General features: G+C 44.5%; 1 protein-coding gene across 1 annotated transcript in view; it reads right to left on the reverse strand.

The window, feature by feature from the left end:
• Window positions 1-24,675, reverse strand: part of CHORDC1 (cysteine and histidine rich domain containing 1) — a 1,140,261-nt gene that overhangs the window by 564,419 nt on the left and 551,167 nt on the right. The window contains exon 6 of the mRNA XM_044072202.1: window positions 15,925-15,983. Within this exon, the coding sequence (XP_043928137.1) occupies window positions 15,925-15,983 (59 nt within the window). The remainder of the gene's footprint in view (window positions 1-15,924; window positions 15,984-24,675) is intronic.

Raw genomic sequence — 24,675 nt, forward strand, 5'->3', positions numbered from 1 at the left:
CCGAGGTGGTGCTATGGTTTGAACCATGCTGGGAGTTGGATAGTAAGTTATTCTGTGTAAGGTACTGCATTAGTTGCTTGAGTACACATTTCTCCATTATTTTGGCTAGTGGGGAAAGAATGGCAATGACTCTGTAGTTGGATATGTCTGCAGAACTTCCACCTTTGTGGAGTGGGATGACATGGGATATTTTCCAGAGGGAGGGGATAGCACTTTCGGATAAGGTTCTGTTGATTAGGATAGATATGGGATATGTAATGGTACCTGCCGCTATTTGTAGGTACTCTGCAGGGAGGAGGTCAGCAGTGAGGGTGTTAAGTTTTAGTTTTTTATAAGTGTTTTGATAAAACTAGTGGATATCGGTTGGAAGGTAAATTGGGAGTGATTGGTGGGTAGATTAGGGGTGTGGTTTAAGTTTGTGGGGGATAGTTGATTTGCTAGGGATTGGATTGTTTCAGTGAAAAAGTTATTATAAGTGGCAGTTATGGTTTCAGGGGAGCTATGGGTGTGGTTAGCTGGGGTTGGGGTGGTAGAATGCCCTGGATGTAGAAGTTGATTTAGGCCTACCCAGAACTTTTGAGGGTGGTTTTGGTGTTTTTGTAAGAGATTTTGGTAAAAGCTTTTTTTGCCTAGTAAAATAGATTTTTTTGTATCATTCCTGAGTTGACGATATTTTAAATGGTCACGTGGGGCTTTAGTTGATCTCCAGCTGGCCTAAGCTTTGTTTCTAGTTTTGATTTTAGATTTGGTATCCTTTGTGAGCCATGGTGCTATGTTTGATCTAGATTTTATTGTACGTGCTGGAGCATGGGAATCAAGGATGGTTAGGAATTTAGTGTTAAAGTAGGCTATAGCCTCTTCTAGTGGTAGATTTTTTAGTTTTGACCAGTCAACTGCTTTTAGTTCGTTTAGGAAAATACAACGTCAAAGTTTTTCCTGTTTCTAAGTGTTTTATATTTGGTCTGGTGGGGGTTTCAATATATATATATATTATTGACTGGACTGCTGAGATTAATAATGTTAGGTAAACAGCAAACAGAACACATTTAGGACAGACAATGCCACAGACAACTTTGGAATTCTGGATACAGGTATGTAGCAATCTGAGGATTCACAGCGTACAGAACAAAATAAAGATATAAAGGAAGACATTCACAACAAAGAATATAAAGAAACTGATAAATGTCTGCAAAGCAAAGACAATACATACTTAAAAAACAAAACAAAAACAAAACACTGTTTGTTATGTAATACAGATTACAAGGAATGACATTTTTCTACCAGAAAACCTTCTGTCTACAGAAAATGGCATCTTTTTTTCCAAAAAAGAAGGTAGAAAAAAGAGGCAAAGGGCAAGTGAAAAAGAAGAAATCAAAACTGAACGTGAAAGATTTGAAGAACGGTACTGTAAGAAAAGAGAGGAGAAAGACAAATAATGACAACACGGCTCATGCATGGATGTACAAATCCAGCTGGATGAGAACTGTATGCTTGCAAATGTGACAACAAATGAACAAAGTAGGATTAGGAAGAGTAATGGTGATGAAGATCATTCCTTTGTAACAAATAATAGAACAAATATTACTGAATTAGAAGATGAAGATTCTTGAGATCTGGTCAACAAAGATATTCTTGCAACTGCAGATTTGATTATTAGAGAAACTGATACTTAACATATCAGAGAAGATAATGAACATCGAATAGTGCTATGCTCGCCAGGAGAAAATAGAGGATGTGAGACAGGCCTTAGGATGCCTTAAAGTAAGGGAGTATGGACCAGTTTTTATTCATGTCAGTACAAATGATCTCTTCCGCAAGGAGACTCTTGACTGTTAGTAGGGAACTTACAGCCCTCGTAGATGGCACAGCCCATACTACTGTTGGGACGAGCTGTTCACAAATTACACATAGAAATGAGAGACAGGTCACAGTTTTTATACAAACCACATCACTGTGGTACTGTCTGTAAATTACTTGAGGAGTCCTAGGGAGAAAAGAGGATGAAAAGCCTGAATAGTCAGTAGAAGGGCTTTCATCTCTTTGACAATGATGTGCTCCTTCAGTTGAAGAGGAGACCAGACTCACTGCACCTTTAGGGAGCCAAATGCTGCTTCCCGTGTCCAAAGTGTCTGTGAACAGATCCTGAGAGGGAAGAGAGGAATGAAAAGGAAACCCTGGATTTAAGGAAACTGCTGGATCCACCAATTAAGTTTTCTCTTGAGACAAGGTAGAAGAGGAATCACAAATTCTACAGGATGTGCAAGTTGAAGGCAAATTGACTTCAGGAACCACTGAAACTTCCTCATGTGGAGTTTAGCTAAAGGGAGCACAGTGATGGTGGGTGCCATGAATTCCAGAGCTCTCAGAAACTCCATGGCTGTAATGGAGGCCAGAGGAAGAAGAGTTTGAAAGAAGGAAATGAGAGTTAAGGCCTTGGGAGGAGGCAGAGATGCCAGCATAGGCACTATCTGAATTCTGCAACCCAGAAAAACATTATACTGAGAAGAAGTCAGAGAAGACTTTTTGAAGTTTATTATGAACCCCAGCACTGAAAAAGGGAAATGGCAAAATGATTATTTTGCAACAGAATCTCTGGAGAGGATGCTGAAACAGAAGGACGTCCAAGTAAAGAAAAGTACAGCTGTGTACACTTACTATAAATGTGGATGTTCGAGTGTATTCACTGTTGCAGTCATCACAGTTGGGTTATCTGCCTGCAGGTAGCCCTCAGTCGACCAGAATACCAGAGTCGTGGGATTTCTGCATCTGATGCTGTCGCTCTTCCATGACGTCAGGTCGTCAGTGGTATAAAACATGTAGCAGATGCCATTGCATAATTTTTTTTTGCCCCAGATGTTAGGAGCCCCCCCACAATAGGAAGCAATTACATGGTGAGGAACACCCCCCCAGTAGAAAGTAAATACCAATGTTATAAGATTTGGCCAAGCAAAGAAGAATAGGTAGAAGTATAGAGAAGTCAGGGGGGCAGGAGGGAGGGTAACCAGGACTGCAACAGTGAATATACTCTAACACCTACATTTATGGTAAGTGTACACAACTGTACTATGTTCTTCGTGTTTCACTGTTGCAGTCATTACATTTGGGTTGCAGTCATTACATTTGGGTTGATTCCCAAAGCTGAGGATGGGTGGAGGCAGTCAAGAAGCATTAGGGCTGACAAGCAGGCCCTGTAATACTGCTGCGGCAAATCCAGCTCTGGATTTAGAAAAGATAGGGAAGTGGTAATGCTTGGTGAAGGTGTGTATAGAGCTCCTAGTTGCAGCTTCTAGGATGATCCCTGGTAGGGACTCTCCTGAGAAATGCTGTAGAGGTTGAGGTAGCCCTAGTGGAATGTGTTCTGATCCCCTGTGGGGTAGGTTTCCCATGGTGTTTGCAGCAGAAATGCATGCAGTGTGCTATCCATTTAGAAACGGTTTGCTTTGAAATGGCCTTGCCCTCTACCCCTGTAGCAAATCTGACTAGCAGCTGATCAGATTTTCTGAAAGGTTTAGTCCTGTCCAGATAGAATCTAAGCTGCCTCTGCATGTCCAGGGAGTGCAGGATCCTTTCCCCTTTATTCTGAGGATTAGGGAAAAAGGTTGGCAAATGAATGGATTGGTTTAAAGCCACACTAGAAACCACCTTGGACATAAATGATGGGTTAGTCCTGAGGGAAACCCTGTCTGCATGAAAGACAATGAAGGGTTCCACAGCCACAAGGGCCTGCAATTCAGACACTCTTCTTGCTGAAGTGATGGCTAGAAGTAAAGCTGTTTTCCAGGAGAGGAATTTTAATTCTGCTGAAGCAGCAGGTTCAAAGGGTGGAAGTGTGAGTTTTTCCAATACAAAGTTAAGGTCCCAGGCTGGAGTGGGATCTCTCCTGGGGGGGGTCTTACATTTTTGGCTCCTCTCAGGAACTGTTTGACTAGAGGATGAGAGAAGAGGGGTGGCTCAGTAAAACAATGAGCTGAGATGGCAGAGGCATGAATCTTAACTGAAGAGAAGGAGAGGCCTTTGTGGAGCACTTCTGTGAAGTAATCTAGTATATGAGGTAAGCTGGGCACAGTTGTGTCCATTCCTTGAGACTTGCTCCAAGAACAGTATCTTTTCCACTTTTCTGAATAGGATTTTCTAATACTAGGCCTCCTTGGCTCAAGGATGACATCTAGCACCTGTTTACTGAGGGTTGCTGGTGATGAGTTCAGAGGATGAACCAGGCTGCTAGGTTCAGGGTTTGTAGCTGAGGATGCAAAATCTGGCCCTCTTGCTGGGACAGCAGGGAGGGGGGTCTGAGGTAGGTGTCATGGTGGCAGCACTGTCAGACTGTGCAAAAGTGGGCACCAGTGCTGGCGTGGCCAGTCTGGTGCAGTCAGGATTGTCCTTGGCTTGTCCTGTCTGATCTTTAGTAGAACCTTCGAGAGGAGGGGCAGAGGGGGAAAGGCATAGATTGAGAGGTTCTCCCATGCAAAGGACAGAGCATCCACTTTCCATGCTTGGCTGTAGGGAGTTCTGGTACAATATTTGCTCAATTGATAGTTCTGAGGGGAAGCAATGAGGTCCACCTATGGTGCCCCCCCACCTGTGGATCAGAAGCTTGAATGATTTGGGTTCCCGTTTCCACTTGTGTGGGTCCATTAGATTTCTGCTTAAGTCATCTGCCAGTGAGTTTAGTTTGCCTGGCAGGAATTGAGCTTGCAGGTGCACTCGGTTGCTCAAGGCTGTGTTCCACATAGCCATGGCTAACCTGCAGAGTGGGTAGGAATGGTTCCACCCTGCTTGTTTATGTACCACATAATTGTGGTGTTGTCTGTCTTTATCAATTGCTGCCCTGGAAAAATAAGGCATTTGAAGGCTGTCAGAGCATTCTGTACAGCTAACATTTCTTTTTGATTGACATGCAGGTGCATTTACATTGGGCTCCATTTTCCTTGAATACATTGTCCTGCCATGTGAGCCCCCCATGCATAGTCTGATGCGTCTGTTAAGGTTTGGGCGGCAGGGGGTTGAGTGAAAGGGAGTCCTTTGTTGTGGTAGCAGGCCTCTGCCCACCAAAGGAACTCTGCCCTTAGGCAGGGAATGATAGGAATCATGGTTTCCAGGTCCTGAGAATGTTGACACCAGAGACTTTTTTTTTAAGTACCATTGAAGTTTCCTCATATGCAGTCTTGCATATGGAATTAGTAGAGTACAAGAGGCCATGAACCCTGGGGCTTGCAGTATTTTTCTTGCAGATAGCTGGGTTTTGGCCAGTAGAGTGAAGTAGTTTGTCAAATAAATTTGTTTTAAATGTAGGACTGCTGGAGACCCAAACCCAGGACCTACAACGCTTTAGGCCACAACTCTACCTATTTAGCTACTTGGATAATTAGAGGAAGAAAAAAGGATCCCCAATGAAGTACTTATCTTTTAGAAGACTTCAGGTCTGAAACTCGAAAAATGAAAATTTCAGGAGGGGGCCGACTGGCACTTGTGAACTGCTTCTGCTTCGGACACTGCACTGCAAGAAAAGCTGATATAATGGCGTCAGCTGCTTGTTTTATACCCCTGACAACCTGACGTCCTGGAAGAGCGACAGCATTTGACACAGAAATCCCAAGACTCTGGTATTCAGGCCAACGGAGGGCTACCTACAGCAGATAACTCAAAAGTGATGATTGCAACAGTGAAACACGAAGATCATCACTTGGATCCCATGAAGCCTGCAAAAAGCAATCACAGGAGCCAGGCATTTGGTGAATGGCCTTTCTACTGCCCCAAGGGTAAAGGGCAAAGCAGAGAACTGAAAATGCCAGGAAGCAATAGAGAAACACAAAAGCTTCCAGAAAAATGGGATAGATCGGAATATGGAGATAAGTATCTTTGTGATCCAGAGACACCATACAATACTGAGGAAGTAAAAGAGGGAACAAAGTTTGAAGGGACAACATTCGAAAAAAGGGTACCTTCAGAAAAGTGTTTAGATGAGAGAGGTCTAAGCATTGGTCTTCAAGTATCCTCTTTTCTGGGTATTACTAACATCCTGGAGTAACCCCCCCCTCCCCCTTTGGGACACAGGCACCTCTTAAAACCCAGAGTCAAAAGGTCCCAAAGCACCTCTGGGGAAAAAAGGAGAGTTGCTCGCAAGGAGGCTGAGGAATACCCATAAAAGGGGGAAGGGATTTACACACCATGGAATACCCCTGGCGAGTAATGGACAGAGCCCAGGAATCCTCAGTATCTGCAGCCAAACAGGAAGAGAGCGAGAGGCGAAGAGAAAGAGGAACGTCAGACAGCACCTGGTTTATCTGAAAAGGAAGACTTCTGAGACCCTGAAGTCTGAGTAGCCTTAGAAGGAAACCGCTTGCCACCCTTAGGAGGAGAGTGAGATTGCCTGCGAACAAAGGCTTCCTTACTGGTGTAGTTTCTCTGAAATTTAGCAACAGGAGAAGCAAACACATGTTTGAATTCCTGTAACGCCTTCCCCTTACCCTGAAGGGACTTAAAAAATCAATGGCAGCTTCCCCAAACAAGTGTTTATTACTAAAACGACATCCATCAACTTAGCCTGAATACCGCCTCTTCACTGACCCAAAAGCAGCAGCCCTAGAAGAAGCATCTGTTGCATCATAACTACACTTGATGGAATGACAAGCCACCGGTGAGGAAGTCCCCAACAGGAAAAGAGCAGAAGTTTTACCCTCAAGAATCTGAAGATCAGAAATACCCTGACAAGCCTGAGACAGGACAGCCAACACATACCTGGACATACAGGTCTGATAATTAACAGCCCTAAAAGGCAAGGTAGCCGAGGTGTAAACCTTCTTACCTAGCGTTTCCATGGTTCTGCTGCCTTCATCATAAGGCAGTAACCTGGGCAAAGGAAGCAATTGAGAGGGCCTGCCAGAAGCTACAAACACCATTGAGGGGTCATCAGCAGCAGGACACTTGTACACAAAGTTACAGTCCTCAGACACCCTATAAAACATACCAGGTTTTTTGTGGGCAGGGAGCTGAGAATCAGGAGCTTTAGAGGCAATGGAAAACACAGCCAACAAAACAACCAATACAGGAGGAACAGCAGAAGGTTTAGGAGATTCCATCTGAAGCAGCTCAAAATACCTGTTATGGATCAAAAAGACCTGAGCACAATCCCATTTAAAAAACTCCATCATCCTGGAGATTGTGTCCCAAAAATAAATCTCTTCAAAGGGAGTATCAGGACTGGTACACTTCTCTTCCTCTGACCCATAGTCCAAAGGAGAAGGAATTTAAGAGTAAGCAAGGATTCTTCATCAGAATCCAGCTCCTCCTCAGAGGAATCCTGTTCCCTGGCTCTTTTAAAGTGGAGTAGAGGACCAAGGGGCAGCAGGAACAAAAACACCCTGAAGAGATTTCAATGCCATTAAGGCACTAAACAAACCCTGAGTGAAGGCCTGCCACTCACTCTGTGGATCCTTAGGGGCAGGACAAACATGTTTATTTTTTTGTTTTTTCTTTAATGGGATGTCTGCCTTACAAAACTTGGAAGGCTCTGACCCAGCATGGCACTCAAAAGTGGCAGTAAGAACTTCTCTGACTAAAATCTGAGAAACACCCCTAGGCCCCTCGTAAATGGTCAACCGCAGTTCCCCTGAATGTCCAAAACTGTTTGCAAAGCCTCCTTGGACATGCTAAAAGTCAGCACCCTGAAGGCGTCCAACCTGGTCATGGGAGAAGAATCCAACAACAAAGCTGGGCAAACCTCCGGGCATGCACTCACCTCCAGAGAAACATCCGGCAGAGACAAAATAGCTGAAAATTCCAGCCTTCTTCTTCCCTGACGGCTGATCCTTGGGGCAGGAAGTTCCCTCCATAGTATCTTTAGCGAGAAGTTTAAGTCACTGATTCTCAAGATACAGTGCCAAAGAAGAAAGTCTATTACACAATGTTTTAGGTACAAAAGCCTGACAGATAGAACAAGATGTATGGTCATGTGAGTAACCAAGGCAAAACCAACACTGTTCGTAGTGATCTTTATGGGGAATCTGTCTCCCACACTGGCATTTACTCTTCTTGGATGATAAGAAACCCCACAAGCAACCAAAAAGACAAGTAAAAAAGAAAACTCCAACTGGCACTTATCTGCAATGGCTCAGAAACCAGCAACAAAACACAGGCGTTCAGACCGATGATCAAGAGATGGCGCTCGGACTGGCAAAGAAGTTCTGAGGATGGTATGTCCGGACGCCACCTTTACGCCCTCTGCTATGCGAGGAGCATGTATGTGACATACAGTGTAGCTTAAAGCAACCTAAAGCTTTGGTATACTGGCCGGGCGTCCGGTTTCCTTAGGCAGGGAATCCCTAATGTAATGAACACTGCAACAGTGACATAGAAGGAGCTCTACAGCTTTGAAAAATGAAATAAACAAGCTGGACGGACAAACTACACATACTGTGAGACAAGATCAAGGAGAAGTAAAGACACAGAAACTGATAAACCATGTGTAGACTCTAAAAATGTATTCTCAGACACAACATATTATACATATACAATGCAATTACAACATTTTAGGCAAAGTAGTTTGGCTCAACAAAGGAGATGATAAATTGTCCTAGTGACATCCAGGTAATCTCAGATAATAAAATCAAATTAGATGATATAGAAAAAAACAAAATAAAAAAACAATGCAAACTGGATCCAAACAAAGCGCAGGGAGGAGACAGAATTAGCAATAATGACCTGAAAACACTACAGCAAGAACTTCTAGTACCATTGTACCTATTATTTACTAGGTCATATAAATATGGGAAGACTCCTCAAGACTGGAGACATGCACTTGTTAAACCTGTTGTTTAAGGGAAAGGTTTATACAGACCCTTATGCTTACTTTCATGTTGTGGAAAATAATGGAAAAAGTAATACTGGATAAGTTACTGTCAGAATTGGAAAAGTTGGGACTTGAAACCATACATCAGCATGCATATGTAGAAAATATATCTATTACCACCGGTAGCATGCTGTTCTAGAACAATATAATGACAGCTATGAATGTAAAATTGTGCTGTGGTGCAAGTTATATCAATTTAACTAAAACGTTTGACATGGTCATACACAAAATCAATAACTTAGAACAACTAGGTATTGATGTACTCTTGCTGAGACAGACAGCTGCATGACTTACAAATAGGGCATGGCAAACATTACACAGTAACTGGACAGGTGAAATTTTAGGTTATAGTCATGGTGTCCTACAAAAGCTCTGTCCTAGGCCCATACCCGTTTAGACTGCAATCTTTCAGATCCATTTTTTTCATCTGAGGTGTTCTATAGTCTGTATGTAGATGACCTGAAATTGGGTAAAGTGATCACAGGGCATGTCAACAAAATAACTTGACTTTGACCATTTGGTACAGGAGAATACCATACCGAAAAACACATCAAGAACTAAGCATATGAAATTTGAGAGACATAAATTGAAAGTTGAATAGTTAATAAAGAACCCAGTGATTGAAACTGTAGATTCATTTAAGTACCGGGTTGTTTTCAAATCATAACAACCAATATAATAATGATAGCTATAGAACTACAGGTTGTATTATAAAGTCTATGAAATCAGAAATGATGAAGCCAGTTTGTTAGTCAAAATTAGACCCAGACCGGAGTATGGAATTGCTGTATAGAAACCTTATAAGAAAGTAAACATAACTCAACTGGAAAGAGTACAGCAGAAATATGCCAAGGGCATCCATGGATGTGAAAATGTAAGTTATTACAAAAGATTAAAATATTGTACAATGTCTTATACAGATGCATCAGAGGAGACATTAATCAGGTATACAGGACATTTAAATACAAAACCCACTGGGAAAGTTTAGCTTTATGAAACAGCAGCACAGAATCATTGGACAACTTATGTAGAAGACTCTACAGGAATGAGAAGCATGCTAAATTGGTTTTCTGAGAAAGCAGCTGATGCATGGAAAAGACTACCAAATTATGTTAAAGCAACCACTAGTTTAGATATTTTTAAGAAAAGCCTAAGCACTTATTACGGGAACAACTGTTTTGGCATACCGGCAGGCTAGAAGGGCATTAATGCCCATGCTTGAAATATTTGTATGTAAATAAACAAGCAATAAAATGCCGATGCACACTTGGTTGCTCCAGTCTTTAAAATTTCTTAAGACTGACGAGTATCTGCCAGAATTTTTAAATAATGTTAGTAAATAACCAAAGGTCTGAATTCATAATGACTGCTAGTGGGGATAATAAGAAGTTATGTACTCACCATAACGTTCCATCTGAGTAGGTAAACTTCATTTGTCTGCAACCTGTGGGATACGGATCCGATCTCGGATCCGAGCCGGCAACTTTACAAAGCTTAGATCTGAGCTCCTAGCTCCTCCCCTTACCCATAATCCCCTGCCAACCCTGACTGACCTCAGATCAAGTTTGCCCGCAAGCACTATCGTGGATAACTAACTACATTATCAGAAATGGTACATCACTATATGACATGAAACACATCTGAAGGTCAGGGGGACGGAGGGGGGGGAATGGTTGCAGACAAATGAAGTTTACCTACTCAGATGGAACGTTATGGTGAGTACATAACTTCTTAATCTGAAGTAGTTAACTTCATTTGGTCTGCAACCTGTGGGACAGAGTCCCCAGCTACCTAAACCTTGGGCGGCCTTCATGGAAGGATATTCCGGAGCACTGCGGAGCCAAAAGAAGTTCTCCCTCTGAAGATAGTCCAATTTATAATGATTGATGAAGGTATGAGATGAGGCCCAAGTGGCTGCTGAACAGATATCATCCAAGGAAACCCTGGATTTAAAGGCGGCAGATGTAGCCATAGCCCTAGTTGAGTGGGCACGAACTCCTTGAGTGGGCACAAACTCCTTGAGGTGCGGGCCTGCCAGAATTTTGATACGCTATAATGATACACTGTGAAATCCATCTCGATAAGGAAACTTTCGAGACTGGTTTACCTAGATTAAATTTGGCAAAGGAGATGAACAACTGGTCGGATTGTCTATGACCAGATGTCCTATGAATGTAAAATCTAAGTTGTCTGTGCACGTCCAAAGAATGTAGTCTGTACTCCCCTTTGTTCTGGTAGTTAGGAAAGAAGACCGGCAAATTGATAGATTGGTTAATATTAGATTCAGAAACTACCTTCGGGAGGAAGGAGGGATTGGTCCTGAGGTAAACCCTATCCTTGTGAAAAACCCTATCCTTGTGAAAGGCTAAGTATGGAGATTTCACAGAAAGAACTTGCAATTCAGATACTCTCCTGGCTGAAGTAATAGCCACAAGAAAGGCTGTTTTCCAAGACAAATATTTGAGGTCTACTGAAGACGCCGGTTTGAAGGGAGGGGCCGTCAGGGCTTGTAATACCAAGGTCAAATCCCATGGAGGTACCGCTTCCTTTATTGGAGGTCTAAGTAGGAAGGTGCCCTTTAAGAATGTTTTGCACAATTTTGTAGTAATCAAAGGACCCATTTCAGTACCTACGTGATAATGAGAGATAGCTGCTCACTGAACCTTAACCGTAGAACAGCTAGCTCCGCCATTAAAAAGACCTGAAAGAAAGTCCAGCACCGCAGGCAAGGGGGCTGTAAAAGGCTCCAAATTATGGTGTTCTGCCCAGATAGAGAAACGCTTCCATTTACTACCATAGACTTGCCTAGTAGAGGGCTTGTGCGCTGCTACTAGGATAGTTTTAACTGGAGACGAGATACCGGGAGTCCTAGCTACAAGTGGAACTGGAGCAGCCAAGCTGTAAGCTTGAGGCTGGCCAGGTCGGGAAGTGGGAGCCCTAGGGGGTGGGAGATTAGATCCGGAAGGGGATCTAGAATCCAGGGCGGATTCGCTCGATGAGACCAGAGGTAAGGGAACCAAGCTTGGCGAGGCCAGAATGGGGCAATGAGGATCATCCTGCTCCCCAACCGACTGGCTTTCTGAAGAAGTTTCAGCATGAGGGGAAGAGGAGGGTAGGCATAGAGAAGACCGAGTGGCCAAGCATGCACCAAGGCGTCCCTTGGGACTTCCCTGGCAGGGGGAATGATAGCTAAGTAATTGTTGCATTTCGTGTTTGAGGGAGATGCGAAAAGATCGCAACAGGGCTGCCCCCAAACGGCAAAAATTCGACTCGCTACTCGAGGATTGAGGGACCACTCGTAAGGTGAAGGGATGGTGCGACTCAGTCTGTCCGCCAGGATGTTGGTCCATCCCGGAATGTGCGTTGCAATGAGAAAGCGGTTGGTGGAGATCGCCCATTCCCACACTCTCATGGCTTCTCGACAGAGTGGGTAAGACCTGGTTCCCCCCTTGTTTGTTGATAAACCATACCACAGACATACTGTCTGTCTGGATTGCAATTGTTCCTGCAGGCAGAAGGCTCTGAACTGCTTGCAAAGACAACAGCACTGCCCTCATCTCTAGAACATTTATGTGCAATAAGGTCTCCAAATCGTTCCACGTGCCTTGGACCGTCCTGCCCGAGTAATGCCCCCCCACCCAAGACGAGAGGCATCCGTGGTCACCGTGGCGAGAGGGGGGGCCGTGGCAAAGGGGCGTCCCGGCTGGAGGTCCAGCGATTGAAGCCACCAAACAAGAGCCCTCTTGCGGGCTCTGCTGAGGGAAATGGGGTGACTCAAGGGGTACTGATGAAGGGACCATTGGACTTGCAGAGTCCACTGTAAAATCCTCATGTTCAGATGCGCCATGGGAAGAAGGTTTATTGCGGCTGCCATGGACCCCAGGGCCCTCGGAACCAATCTCGCCGGAGGTTTCGAAGATTGAAAGATGGCCCGCACATGTGCCCTCAAAGTGTGCAACCGGTCAGGAGTTAAGAAGACTAGTTGCCTGTTGGTGTCCAGTCTGGCCCCGATAAAATCTATCACCTGAGTCGGGGTGAGAGAGAACTTGTCTGAGTTTATAGTGATCCCTAGCTGCGGAGCAAGGTTGAGGAAGTGGTCCCTGGCTAAGCATAGTAGATGCCTTGTTGGAGCAGTGAGGAGCCAGTCGTCCAGGTAGGGAAAACCTGCATTCCCTGGAGTCTCAGGTGGGCCGCTATCACTGCTAACACCTTGGTGAACACCATGGGGGCTGAGGTGAGACCGAAGGGAAGGACCCTGAATTGATAATGACTGGCTCCCAGCCGGAAGCGGAGAAACCTCCTGGATCGTACGTCTATCAATATGTGGTAGTACGTGTCCTTGAGGTCTATCGAGCACATCCAGTCATTCTCCCGCAAGAGGGGGAGAATAGATTGAAGAGTGACCATCCGGAACTTTTCTTTGGTTACCGAAAGATTTAGTAGGGAAAGATTGAGGATGGGCCTTATGTCCCCCGTCTTTTTTGGCACCAAAAAGAACCTTGAGTAGTAACCTGATCCAGACTGGCCTGGGGGGACGTGCTGGACAGCTACTTTTTCTAAAAGCTGCCGAACATCTGCAGCTGCAGCCTCCCTCTGATTGGGTGGAACATTGGGGAGGTGTTTGGGAGTGTAGAGAATGTAGGAAAGGGAAATTCTGCATCCTCTGGATATGATACGAAGCACCCAGCAGTCTGTTGTAATGGACTCCCAAGCTGCCAGGTGCCTCGAGAAGCACCCCCCCGACTGCCTCCAGAGTGGAGCAGTCGGGCAACCCCTCAGGGTTGCTGCGTGGGCCGATCAGAGAAGGTTTCTCTGGACCCAAAGTTTTTCGGGCCCCCTCTGCCTCTAGGGCGGCATCCACCCTGTCCTCCTCTGCCGCGGAAGGACTGGGAGTCCGGAGCGGACTGGGACTGTTGCGACTTTCGGAACCACATCTTCTTCTGTCCCTTTTGGTTCCTAGAGAAGGACCTCTGGGGAGCAGAGAAGCGGACTCTGACAGCAGACAACGTCTGCCCGTCCTTTTCGTTCTGGACTAAAGTCTTGCGAACTGTCTTGCCAAAAAAGGCAGAACCATCGAAGAGGGCATTCGCAACAGACACCCTGAAGGGTTCCGCGAAGTCACAATGTCGGAGCCAGGCCTGACGCCTCATAACTAGGCCCGCTCCGCTGGCTCTAGCGGCTCCCTCTGTAGCGTGGGATACAAGCCGCATAGAGGTGTTGGATATAGACCTAAGAGTGGCCATGCGAGTGGAGTACAACTGTTTGTCCTCCGCCGACATGGACTCGGGGGGGCGATGCAGCGTACTCTTTAATAAGGTTTCGCTGCAGCCGTATTACATGTGCCATGTAGTTCAGGGACCTTACAGCGAAGGTCGCTGAACTAAAGACCCGCTTCCCAAGACGGTCCATCGAGCGAGACTCCTTGCTCGGGGGATGGACCGAGGGACTCTCTTGGGCTAACTCCCTCTTGGTGGCTGCCGCCACCAACATGGCATCTACGGGGGGTCCCTTGCTCCAACGGGACTTCTCAGTGGGGGGGCTTAGAATTCTGTCTGGATGTTTGGGGACTGGCTCCACAGTGTCCGGCTCCTTCCACGCCCTAGTGGTAATAAGGTCCACTAAGGGGTCGGCCGGAGGGGACACCCAAGAGGTAGATGGGCCTGCTTCGAACGCCTCCAGGAACATGGATTCGTCCGAGGAAGCCTTGGGGCGGACCCCCCCCCGATCCTAAGCATTTCCATGAGGGTTGGCAGGGGATTATGGGTAAGGGGAGGAGCTAGGAGCTCAGATCTAAGCTTTGTAAAGTTGCCGGCTCGGATCCGAGATCGGATCCGTATCCCACAGGTTGCAGACCAAATTAAGTTAACTACTTCAGATCTAGGGTTGTATATTCTGGTGCTTTTGAAGGTTACAGTTGGGAGGATTCTCTGTTACAAACAAAAGTTGTGCACCCTGACACAAATTGAGTGCATTTTGTTTGTATTGTTTGTCTCTAGGTCAACTTAACACACGTTTATGTTTTGGGCAATACTATTCAGTATGTTTAACTCCAGCCAGTGATAAAAACAAGCGTGTGTCTGTCTAGCCACTGGTGAGGGACAGAATCATAAAAGTTTTTCACCAAAAATAGTTCAAAAATTGGGGAAAAAAACACCAACCTTCGTACTTCTGCCAAATCCCATCCTAACTCTGCCTGATAATGTTGCACCTATTTAGGGCAGCACCACTTACAGAATGCACCTTATAAAGCTGGTAGGTGCCTATTATTTTGCATTTAGATGGAAGGAAATGAAAAGAGCATTCCCAAGTAACTGACAGCATTACATTCCACTAATGGCAAGAAAACATACGCAACTAATAAATCTGTTATTTTTCACAGTTATCAGATTAATCCAAATTAGATGGCCTTGCTTCTCATGAAGTGGCATACAACAGACAAATACTATACAGCAGGCAGCACAGCCTCTGTTATGCTATTTTAGTCAAATCTCACTGGTTTAATTTTAAACACGGTTTTACCCATCACCTCCAATATTCAGAGGAAACTGCTGAGAAAGAATGACAGGATATTTGCTTACCTCCTCTCTTAAGCATACTTCTGGCTCTGTCCTGGCTCCTGATCCAATGGTTCTGGTTCATGATCCAACGAGTGATACAACGCTTGGAATCTTTTGGCTTTTTAGCCATATAATGTGGGAACTTTTTCCTGACCAAAGTTTAGTAACTAGATCCAAAACGTGATCATCACTAAAGAATTGAAATGCACAGGCTCTGGGCATGATGTCCTTCATACATCAGTAATGCCACAGGATACACCAGCAGAGGCAAATGACTAGCCAAGGGAATGGACAAGACAGAAAATCCACTGAATAAGAGGCAATGGAAAAGAAAGTCACTATATTTACCTGCTTCACCAGACTTCTGATCTCAAACCAAAAAAGCTCAGAAGTATAAAAACAGCTACTGGATCTGTATGATGCCTTAAATTGATTAATACCAGACAACCCCCACCCCCAAAAAAGGGGTAACTGCTCAGCTTCTTTTAATAACATGGAACAAACAACTCAAAATATTACCTTTGAACAGCCAGAATTTTTACATGAAGTTCCAGGTTTAATCTCATCACTTTCTTCCTCTGCAACATAAAAGGGAACAAAGAGTTAAAGGCAGCAAAAACAAATAAAACACCAGCTTCAGTTATAAAACGTTGAATGCATAAAGAGAAACACATTTTCACACTGTGTGCGTTTTTGTTTCTTTCGAGGGAGAGTTGCTAAACTTTAAAGGGATGGCTGCAGCTTTCTGTACCTTCAAACAATTCATAGGACAACAGCAAAAAGCATAAAAAATGTGGAAAACATGGATGCAGAAAGTAGGGAACCAAACATCAGACAATGGTATATATCTTTGGCAATAACAGATAAAAAATATAAAATATTAGCCATTCACTCAGGAGTGACAAAAGACACAAGGATCCTGAAAGGAACAGTAGAGGGTTAACACTTAACTGACTCCATGACTGGAATGACTCAAAATATAGAGGCAACAAAGAAGCCATGACCACAAAAGTACAGTTGTGTACCTACCATAAATGTAGATGTTCGAGTGTATTCACTGTTGCAGTCATTACACTTGGGTTACCTTGCTGGCAGGCTACCCGCAGTCGGCCTGAATTCCAAAGTTCTGGTCCGGCATTGGTTGCTGTCACCTCTTCCCTGACGTCAGTGCGCCAGGGGTATAAAAGGTGCAGCCGACGCCATTTTCTTCAGTTTTTCTTGCCCCAGATGTTAGGTGCCCCCAAAAGGGTAGGCTAAAAATTTGCAAATAAAAATGCACGCCCTAACATAAACATTACCTTCCTCTACAAGCAAACACACCACAAAGGTTGTATAGAATAGAGAAGATCAGATAATTTCCAGCAATGAAAAGGGGGATGGTGGGAGGGTAACCTGGACTGCAACAGTGAATACACTCTAAATCGACATTTATGGTAGGTACACAACTGTACTATGTTCATCATGTTTCACTGTTGCAGTCATTACACTTGGGTTGAATCCCAAAGCTGAGGTTGGGAGGCTGGGTCTAAACAGAATTAGGAGAGGCTATGAGGCCATGCTGAACTGCAGTGGCAAAGCCTGCTCTGGATTTAGAGTAAAGAGTAAGTGATAGTGCTTGGTAAAAGTGTGCACTGAACTCCAAGTTGCAGCCTCCAAAATTACCTTGGTTGATACTCCTCTGAGAAAGGCTGCTGATGTGTCTGCTGCCCTGGTGGAATGTGTCCTAATATTCTTAGGCACTGATTTGCCATGCTGTGCATAGCAGAAACGAATGCAGTGTCCTATCCATTCTGAAATAGTCTGCTTTGAAATAGCCTTTCCTTGTGATCCTGCAGCGTATGCCACAAAAAGTTGCTCAGTTTTCCTGAAAGCTTTTGTTTTGTCCAAGTAGAAGCGTAGCTGTCTGTGTATGTCCAAAGAGTGCAGAAGTCTTTCCCCTTAATTCTGGGGATTTGGATAAAAGGTTGGCAAATGAATGGTTTGGTCAAGAGCCACACTGGATACTACCTGTCCGTATGAAAAATGATAAAAGGTTCCACTGCCATTAATGCCTGTAGCTCTGAGACTCTTCTTGCTGAAGTTATTGCTAGGAGCAGAGCAGTTTTCCATGATATGAATTTTATCTCAGCTGTATTGGATGGCTCAAAAGGAGGTAGTGTGAGCTTTTCCAAGACAAAGTTGAGGTCCCATGTTGGTATAGGTGCTCTTCTTGGGGGTCTTATGTTTTTTACCCCTCTGAGGTACTGCCTTAGCAGTGGATGAGAGAAAATAGGAGGTTCTGTATTGTAATGAGCTGAAATGGCAGATGCATGGATCTTAATTGATGAGAAGGCTAGGCCTTTGTCCAACATCTCAGTTAGGTATTGTAAAATCTGAGGAATATTTGAAACAAGCGGTTCAAGTCCTTGTGCCTGGTTCCAAGCACAGAATCTTTTCCATTTTTCTGCATAAGATTTCCTGGTGCTGGGCCTCCTGGCTTGCAAAATGACATCCATAACAGCTTTAGAGAGAGGAGTGTTCTGAGTGGCTATATTATTTGCCATGCAGCCAGATTTAAGGTTTTGAGTTGGCTGTGCAGGATCTGATTGTTTTGTTGGGTCAGCAGATGAGGAATTTGAGGTAAAGTCCAGGGTGGCCCTTGAGACAAGCTCTTTAGGATTGGGTACCAGTGCTGGCGTGGCCAGTCTGGGGCAATCAATCATTTTTGGCTTCTCTTGTCTGACTTTTAGGAGTACCTTGGAGAGTAGAGACAGTGGTGGATAGGCATAAACTGTTAGGGTTTTCCAGCTGAATGATAGAGCATCCACTTTCCATGTTTGAGAGTGATAAGTCCTTGTGCAGAATCTCTGTAGTTGGCAGTTGTGAGGGGAGGCAAATAGATATATATGTCTGGGCATCCCCATTTCTTTGTTATCATGCTGAAGACTTGTGGATCTAGTTTCCACTCGTGAGGGTCCATGAGGTTTCTGCTTAGTTCGTCTGACAGAGTAGTTTTCTTTTCTGGCAGGAATTGTGCCTGCAGATGTACTTTATAGGCTAGTTCTGTGTTCCACAAAGTCATGGCTTGCCTGCAGAGGGGGTAGGAATGTGTGCCCCCTTGTTTATGTACCAGATGACTGTAGTATTGTCCATCTTTAGTAATAGTTGTCCTGGATGTAGTAGGTCCTTGAAGGCTGTCAGGGCATTCTGTACAGCTAGCATCTCTTTTTGATTGATATGAAGATGCATTTGGTCCGTGGGCCACGTGCCCTGTATACATTTTCCCACCATGTGTGCTCCCCAGGCATAATCCGATGCATCTGTTGTTAATGTCTGCCTGGCTGTGGGTAAAGTGAAAGGCTGTCCCTTGTTGTGGTGACAGGTCAGTGCCCACCATCGAAACTCTTGTAGGCAGGGAATGAGAGTAATTATTGTTTCCAGGCTGTGACAATGTTGAGTCCAAACACTTTTTAGATACCATTGTAGCTTCCTCATATGCAGTCTTGCATATGGAATTAGCAGGATGCAGGATGCCATGAAGCGCAAAGCCTGCAGAATTTTTCTTTGCCTTTATAGGCATTTTAGACTTTGTCTTGGCTGCTGAAGTAGTCCTGATAGTAAGCTGTGTAGGTCTGAAAACACCCTCAGAAGCCGATGCCTGCTCAGCGGCTCCAGACCCATCTGAGGGAATAGTCTCCGTAGGCCCAATACCTTGATTTTCCAGAGGCCTAGTTGTCTCCATGTGGGAGTCGGAGGCAGCCTGCGGCTCTGAGGTAGCGGGTGTCAGGGGCTGCGAAAGCGCCTCACTGAGAACCGGCGAACCGCAGAATGGCCTAGAAGAGGATTCGTTGTCGGTTTTGGACCTCGGATGCCTGTCCTTTTCTTTGTCCTTGCACTTTTTATGAATTCCGGTCGTCAGTTGTTCCGACAGCATTATATAATTAAACTTTCAGCCAAAGTAATGTAAAGCAAAATCGAACAGACGCTTAATATTGCGTTGGTTGAATCTAGCGCAAAACCGACAACTAGCAATGTCAGGCAAGGAATACAGTAAGAGTGAAAATCCTTATGAGGTATTTGCCTCCCACAAGAAATACAATTGTTAACTTTTACTGACATCGGTCTGGAGCAAGAAAAAATTTCCCCAACGGGGTACTTGGCTTTACTGAAGACTTCGGTTCTGAAATTCAATTTCGAAAATCTCAGGAGTCGGCCGACCGGCACTTGCGAACTGCTTCTGCTTTGGGCACCGCGCGGCAAGAAAGACTGGGTAAAATGGTGTCGGCTGCATGTTTTATACCCCTGACGACCTGACGTCATGGAAGAGGAGACAGCAACCAACGCAGGACCCAAGACTTTGTTATTCAGGCCGACTGAGGGCAACCTGCCAGCAGATTACCCCAAATGTAATGACTGCAACGGTGAAACATTGGGTTGAGGCAGAATGGACTGAACCAACTGGACAGTTCTGAGCAAAGGTGCCCAAACTACAACAGTGTAAAGCAAAACTAGCCAATAAAGAATGTACACATGGAACAGCTGGTGGAATCAAAGGACCCCAAATAGCAGCCAGCATTAGAGAAGGAGCTGGCTGTCACTCCAGCCAAAGGGACTCCTCTGGCTCATTCTGTGTTGTATTCCTGAGCTGCCAAGGACATGACAGCCTTAAACCAATGCCTGATGACGGGGGGGGGGGGGGGGTCACATCAGATCTTTGTGAAACTGGTAAATATTCAACCACTGGTACCACAAACATCATGGAAAAAAATCATTAAGGAGGTAAGCAGAATGGTGAAAATGACTGCCAGAAGAGTTTAAGCCTCTACTAATCCTCTGCTTCCCTTATCCAGGAACCGAAGGCCACATCATCCAGGGCCCTTAATATGGGAAGTAATGATCAACAATACCTAGTGCCCAAGATTGTTGGATTCTCTTCATAGTGGCAATGAGGACTAGGGAGGATTTTCCCCACTTTATCTTGACTATCTAAGGTGTGCAATCAGGAAAGGGCCACGGAAGAAGTAATTAGGGACTTGGGGACCCAAGTTGATAGCAATCTCTCATTTGACAACCACATTGCCAAAGTGGTTAGAAAAACATTTTATATAGCCCACCTAATCATGAAGGGATTCACATCTAGATCAGGGGAGGTCATCGTGCCTCTTTACTCATCCCTCATCAGGCCCATTGAGTACAATGCCCCTTTTAGGATGTACCTTACCAGACACCTGCAGCAACTGGAAAGACCCCAAAAGTACCTCACCAAGAGGATCAAAGGGCTCAAACAGATGCCATAGCTGCCCAGTTAAAGAAACTCCAGCTCTACTCAGTGGCATACCGCCTGCTCAGAGGCGATCTGTGCCTGACGTATAAAGCCATGTCCAACCCGGAATTAATGGACATGCTGCACCTCAGAAAATCCAAATCCCATCGAGCTACGCGCTCGAGAGACTTGAACCTCAGCACTGAAATAAACAGGACATGCTGGAGGGACAGATTCATAACCCAGAGGCTCCCTTCACTCTGGAATAAAATCCCAGTCCAGGTTAGGCAGAGTCCCTCATTGACTCTCTTCAAGAGGAGTCTTGATGAGTGGATGGGGGATCGTAGGTTTACCCTGGGTATCACTTCTGTGTCACTGTTAGACAGAGGCACAGTACACTAACCTCGAAAAAGGGCATAGCAAAATTAATTTTAAAATGGGTGGCGAAAGCCAAACACACTCTGGCTAGGCTTATAAATGCCCTAGGGCAGACAGCCTAGTATGAACCTATGAACCTATCAAAAAGCTCCACTGATTGGCTTCAGCAGAAGCCAGTTATCCCACAAGAAAAACAATACAAAATCCTACTCCTGCAAAGGACTCAGTTGCCAGCTAAGTTCCTGACACAAATGTTCAGATGACATACCAGATGCCTGCACCTGGTAATGAGAATGAATTGACTGAGCATGAAATAAAGGAGCGATCTTAGAGGCTATGACACAACTGACTTTCCACAAAACATCCATCCTCTCCAGTGGCACCATCAAGGATTTCTGATGATGCAAAAAGCACAGTCCTCTGAAGAGCCATTGTTTACAAAATACCATAGTAAATGCGGTTGCTGAAATCTCAGAGGTCCTACCAGATCCCATGGAATGAGTTAACAGGTTAAAATCAAACATTCTTCTCTTTTACAGAGGAGAAGCAGGTATTACATCCACTTTCAGATGCAATTTGGGCCTGTTTCAAGATCTCCACAAAAACTGACTGCTTGCATAATGAAGTTTTACGATGGGCAGCCTAAGAACTCAAACATATAACCGTCCAAAATTGTTTTCAGAATTCACAAGTATCTGGTGGTGATGCTTCTACAAGCAAGGAGAAACTCAAAATAAATGGCATTTCACATGTAGACCAGGACAGGTACGAAAGCTGCTGCAGCCCAATAAATCATACCTGTTTGGAGACTTGTGGTAGAGAACTGAATTGTCTAATGCTTACAGCCTTTTTATGCCAGAAGCAGCAAAGAGAAAACTGTTAATATTTTTTCTCTCTTGCTGGTCTTCTATGATGCATGTAGAATCCTGCCTAGGGATGACCCCCACAAAAGACAACTTCCACAACATGCCTTAGCTCTTCCTTAAATTATGAGAGTCTAAGCCATGTCATCTGTTGCACACACATCCCATGTCACTGCCCTGGCCACAATATCAGAAAACTCAAAGTTACAGGATCTAAGATGCCCAGAGAAAAATCCATCATAAAGGTCATATGCACAAATTCCCTGACCCCAAGATCAGAAAACCTCAACAGCTTTTGCAGAGACTGACCTGCAAAGGAAAAAGAGGCACTTGAGAACAATACAGGGCCCTGAAGCCCAGGGTGTAAAATGAAATTACCCCTTGCCCATCCTGCCTAAACTGCTGAACTTTTCATATAGTGACATGGTGAAAAGGAACTGTAATCTGTGGAACCCATGTTGGACCCTAAAGTCTACACAGGAATGCACTTTTAATTACGATTAATGATGTGCCCCCTCTACTCCTTGAGAGTTCATAAGACAGAATCATCATTCTCAGGAGCAAAAGGACCAGATTATGTTGCTTGCTTCTAGGCTAAAAGGTAGGCGTTCTTAACTGCAAGGCCATAAGGGAACCACAAGGTTCCTCATCTTTCTTTCTAGCTGCTGGCTGTTCCTCTCTTGAAGAGAAGAAAAATGACCCATGACACATCAGTTCACAGAGGACAATCAAAGTATTTTTATAAAGGGAGAAGGATCATTTGAAGAAGAAGCTACACTTACCCATGACTGTAGATGTGTGAATTTGTCACAGCTGCTGTAGTCTTTAGGTTGTATGGGTTATTTCCTGCCAAGGAAACGACTTGCTAGCTTCAAAGCCTCTGCCACCCTCACCCAACACTCCTCCACTCTGACTGCTGACAAATCCTAAGCAGTGAAATCAGCAGTCACAGTGAAACTTTCATTATATGGGCAAAAAAATCATGAGGAGAGAAGAGCCCAACAATCCTAAACCAACTGACCAATAACATATGAAGTAGAAACACACACAACCCTACTTCATACCCCAGCTATATACAAGAGTAGGGGTGCAGGATGGGTGTGGCTACTGCAGCAGTGAGGAGTTTTAACATCTACTCTTATGGGCAAGTGCAGCTTACATAACACTATGTTCACCATTCCCAATGTTGTAGTAGCCTTTAGACTATATGGGTTGATTACAAAAGCCTATCCAACCTGGGAGAGGAAAGGGATAGATCACAGAGTCCCTGAAGAATGGTCATACCAAAGTTCAATCTGAATCTAGAAAAAAAAAATCACCTTGTAATGACATGTAAACGTATGCAGAGAGGACCATGTAGCTGCCTCTAGAATGTTTAAGAAATCCACCTCTTTCCAGTATGCAAGTGAAGAAGCCATGGCTATTGTAGAATGCAACTTGACAATGTCAGGAAAGGATTTGCCATGGTGGGAATTACACAGAAATCAGCTAAATACAACCTGGAAATTGTCTGTTTAGACACAGAATGCCCCCTTTTTGCCCATTGATAAGGAATAAACAGCTGGTCAGCTTTTTTAAAGGGCTTAGCTCTGCAAAGATAGTACCCAAGCTGCCTATGGCTGCCCATAACACAGAGAATCATTTCTCCCTGGCTTTTAGATTCTAGATAGAAAAGTGGGTGATTGAGAGTCTGATTCAATGTAAACTCTGAAACCACCATGGGTGTGGATGATGGGTTTGCTTCTAAAGAGATCCTAACCCTGTGGAAAATCAGGTAGGGCTCACCCACTATGTGAGCTTGCAACTCAGATACTCTTCTTGTAGATGTAAGAGCAATGTTGAGTACAGTTTCCCCAAGTCAAAAATCTTATCAGCTCCATAAGCAGGTTCAAAAGACGACAGTCAGTTTCTCCAGCACAGAGTTGAGATCTCATAGGAGAGCCACCTGTTTAAAAGGAGGTGTCAAAACAGGAGACCTCAGGTGGAAAACCCCCTTCCTTTCAAAAACTGTTTTACAACAAACAGAAAAGAAAGAGGAGGATCCCATGATAGACATGCTGAAATGACCACAAGATGAACCTTTATGGAGGAACAGGAGGCCAGAGGAAAGTAACTCACAAATATCTGATCTCCAGTGGTACAGAATCCCTGATGGGCCCATGGTAGTTGGAGAGGCACCCACAAGACAATAGTTTCCATTTACTGACATACGATTTTCTAGTAGCAGACTTTCTTGCCTCCTTTAGTACCTGTTGCATGTCCTCATGAAAGAAGTGCTTAAACGGCATTAGAACTGAATCATCCAGACAGTCCGTTGAAGTTGACTGACAATGGGGTGCATCAAACTTTCTTATGTCTTGTGAGAGTATATCCAGTCTATAAGGAAGCTTGTGGTAATTGCCCTTGGCCAAGTCTATAAGAAGGAAGAACCAATTCTGCCTGGACCAAAATTGTCACAATGATTTTTGGAGTATCCTTTTGAATCTTCAATATTATCATGGATATCAGTGTAAAGGGTGGAAATGCATTAAAGGAACACTCTCTTCCAAGGGAAGAAAATGCATCTGTTTTCCAGGACTACTTAAGAGTCCTGGAAAAAAATGTGCTCAGTTTGTTTGTTTGGAAAGGGGGTTATTACCAACAAATGGATCAGCTCCAGGAAGATCCCTTATTCAATTTCCATTTGTGAGGGTCTATCATTGTCCTGCTAAGATTTCTACCACTGTTTTGCTCTGATGGGACCTTTACCTCTTTGTAAACTGTTCCCCAAACAAGATCTTATGCATC

Source organism: Protopterus annectens, chromosome 5.part0 (assembly GCF_019279795.1).
Source record: "Protopterus annectens isolate FY-2018-M chromosome 5.part0, PAN1.0, whole genome shotgun sequence".
NCBI classification, from domain to species: Eukaryota; Metazoa; Chordata; order Ceratodontiformes; family Protopteridae; genus Protopterus; species Protopterus annectens.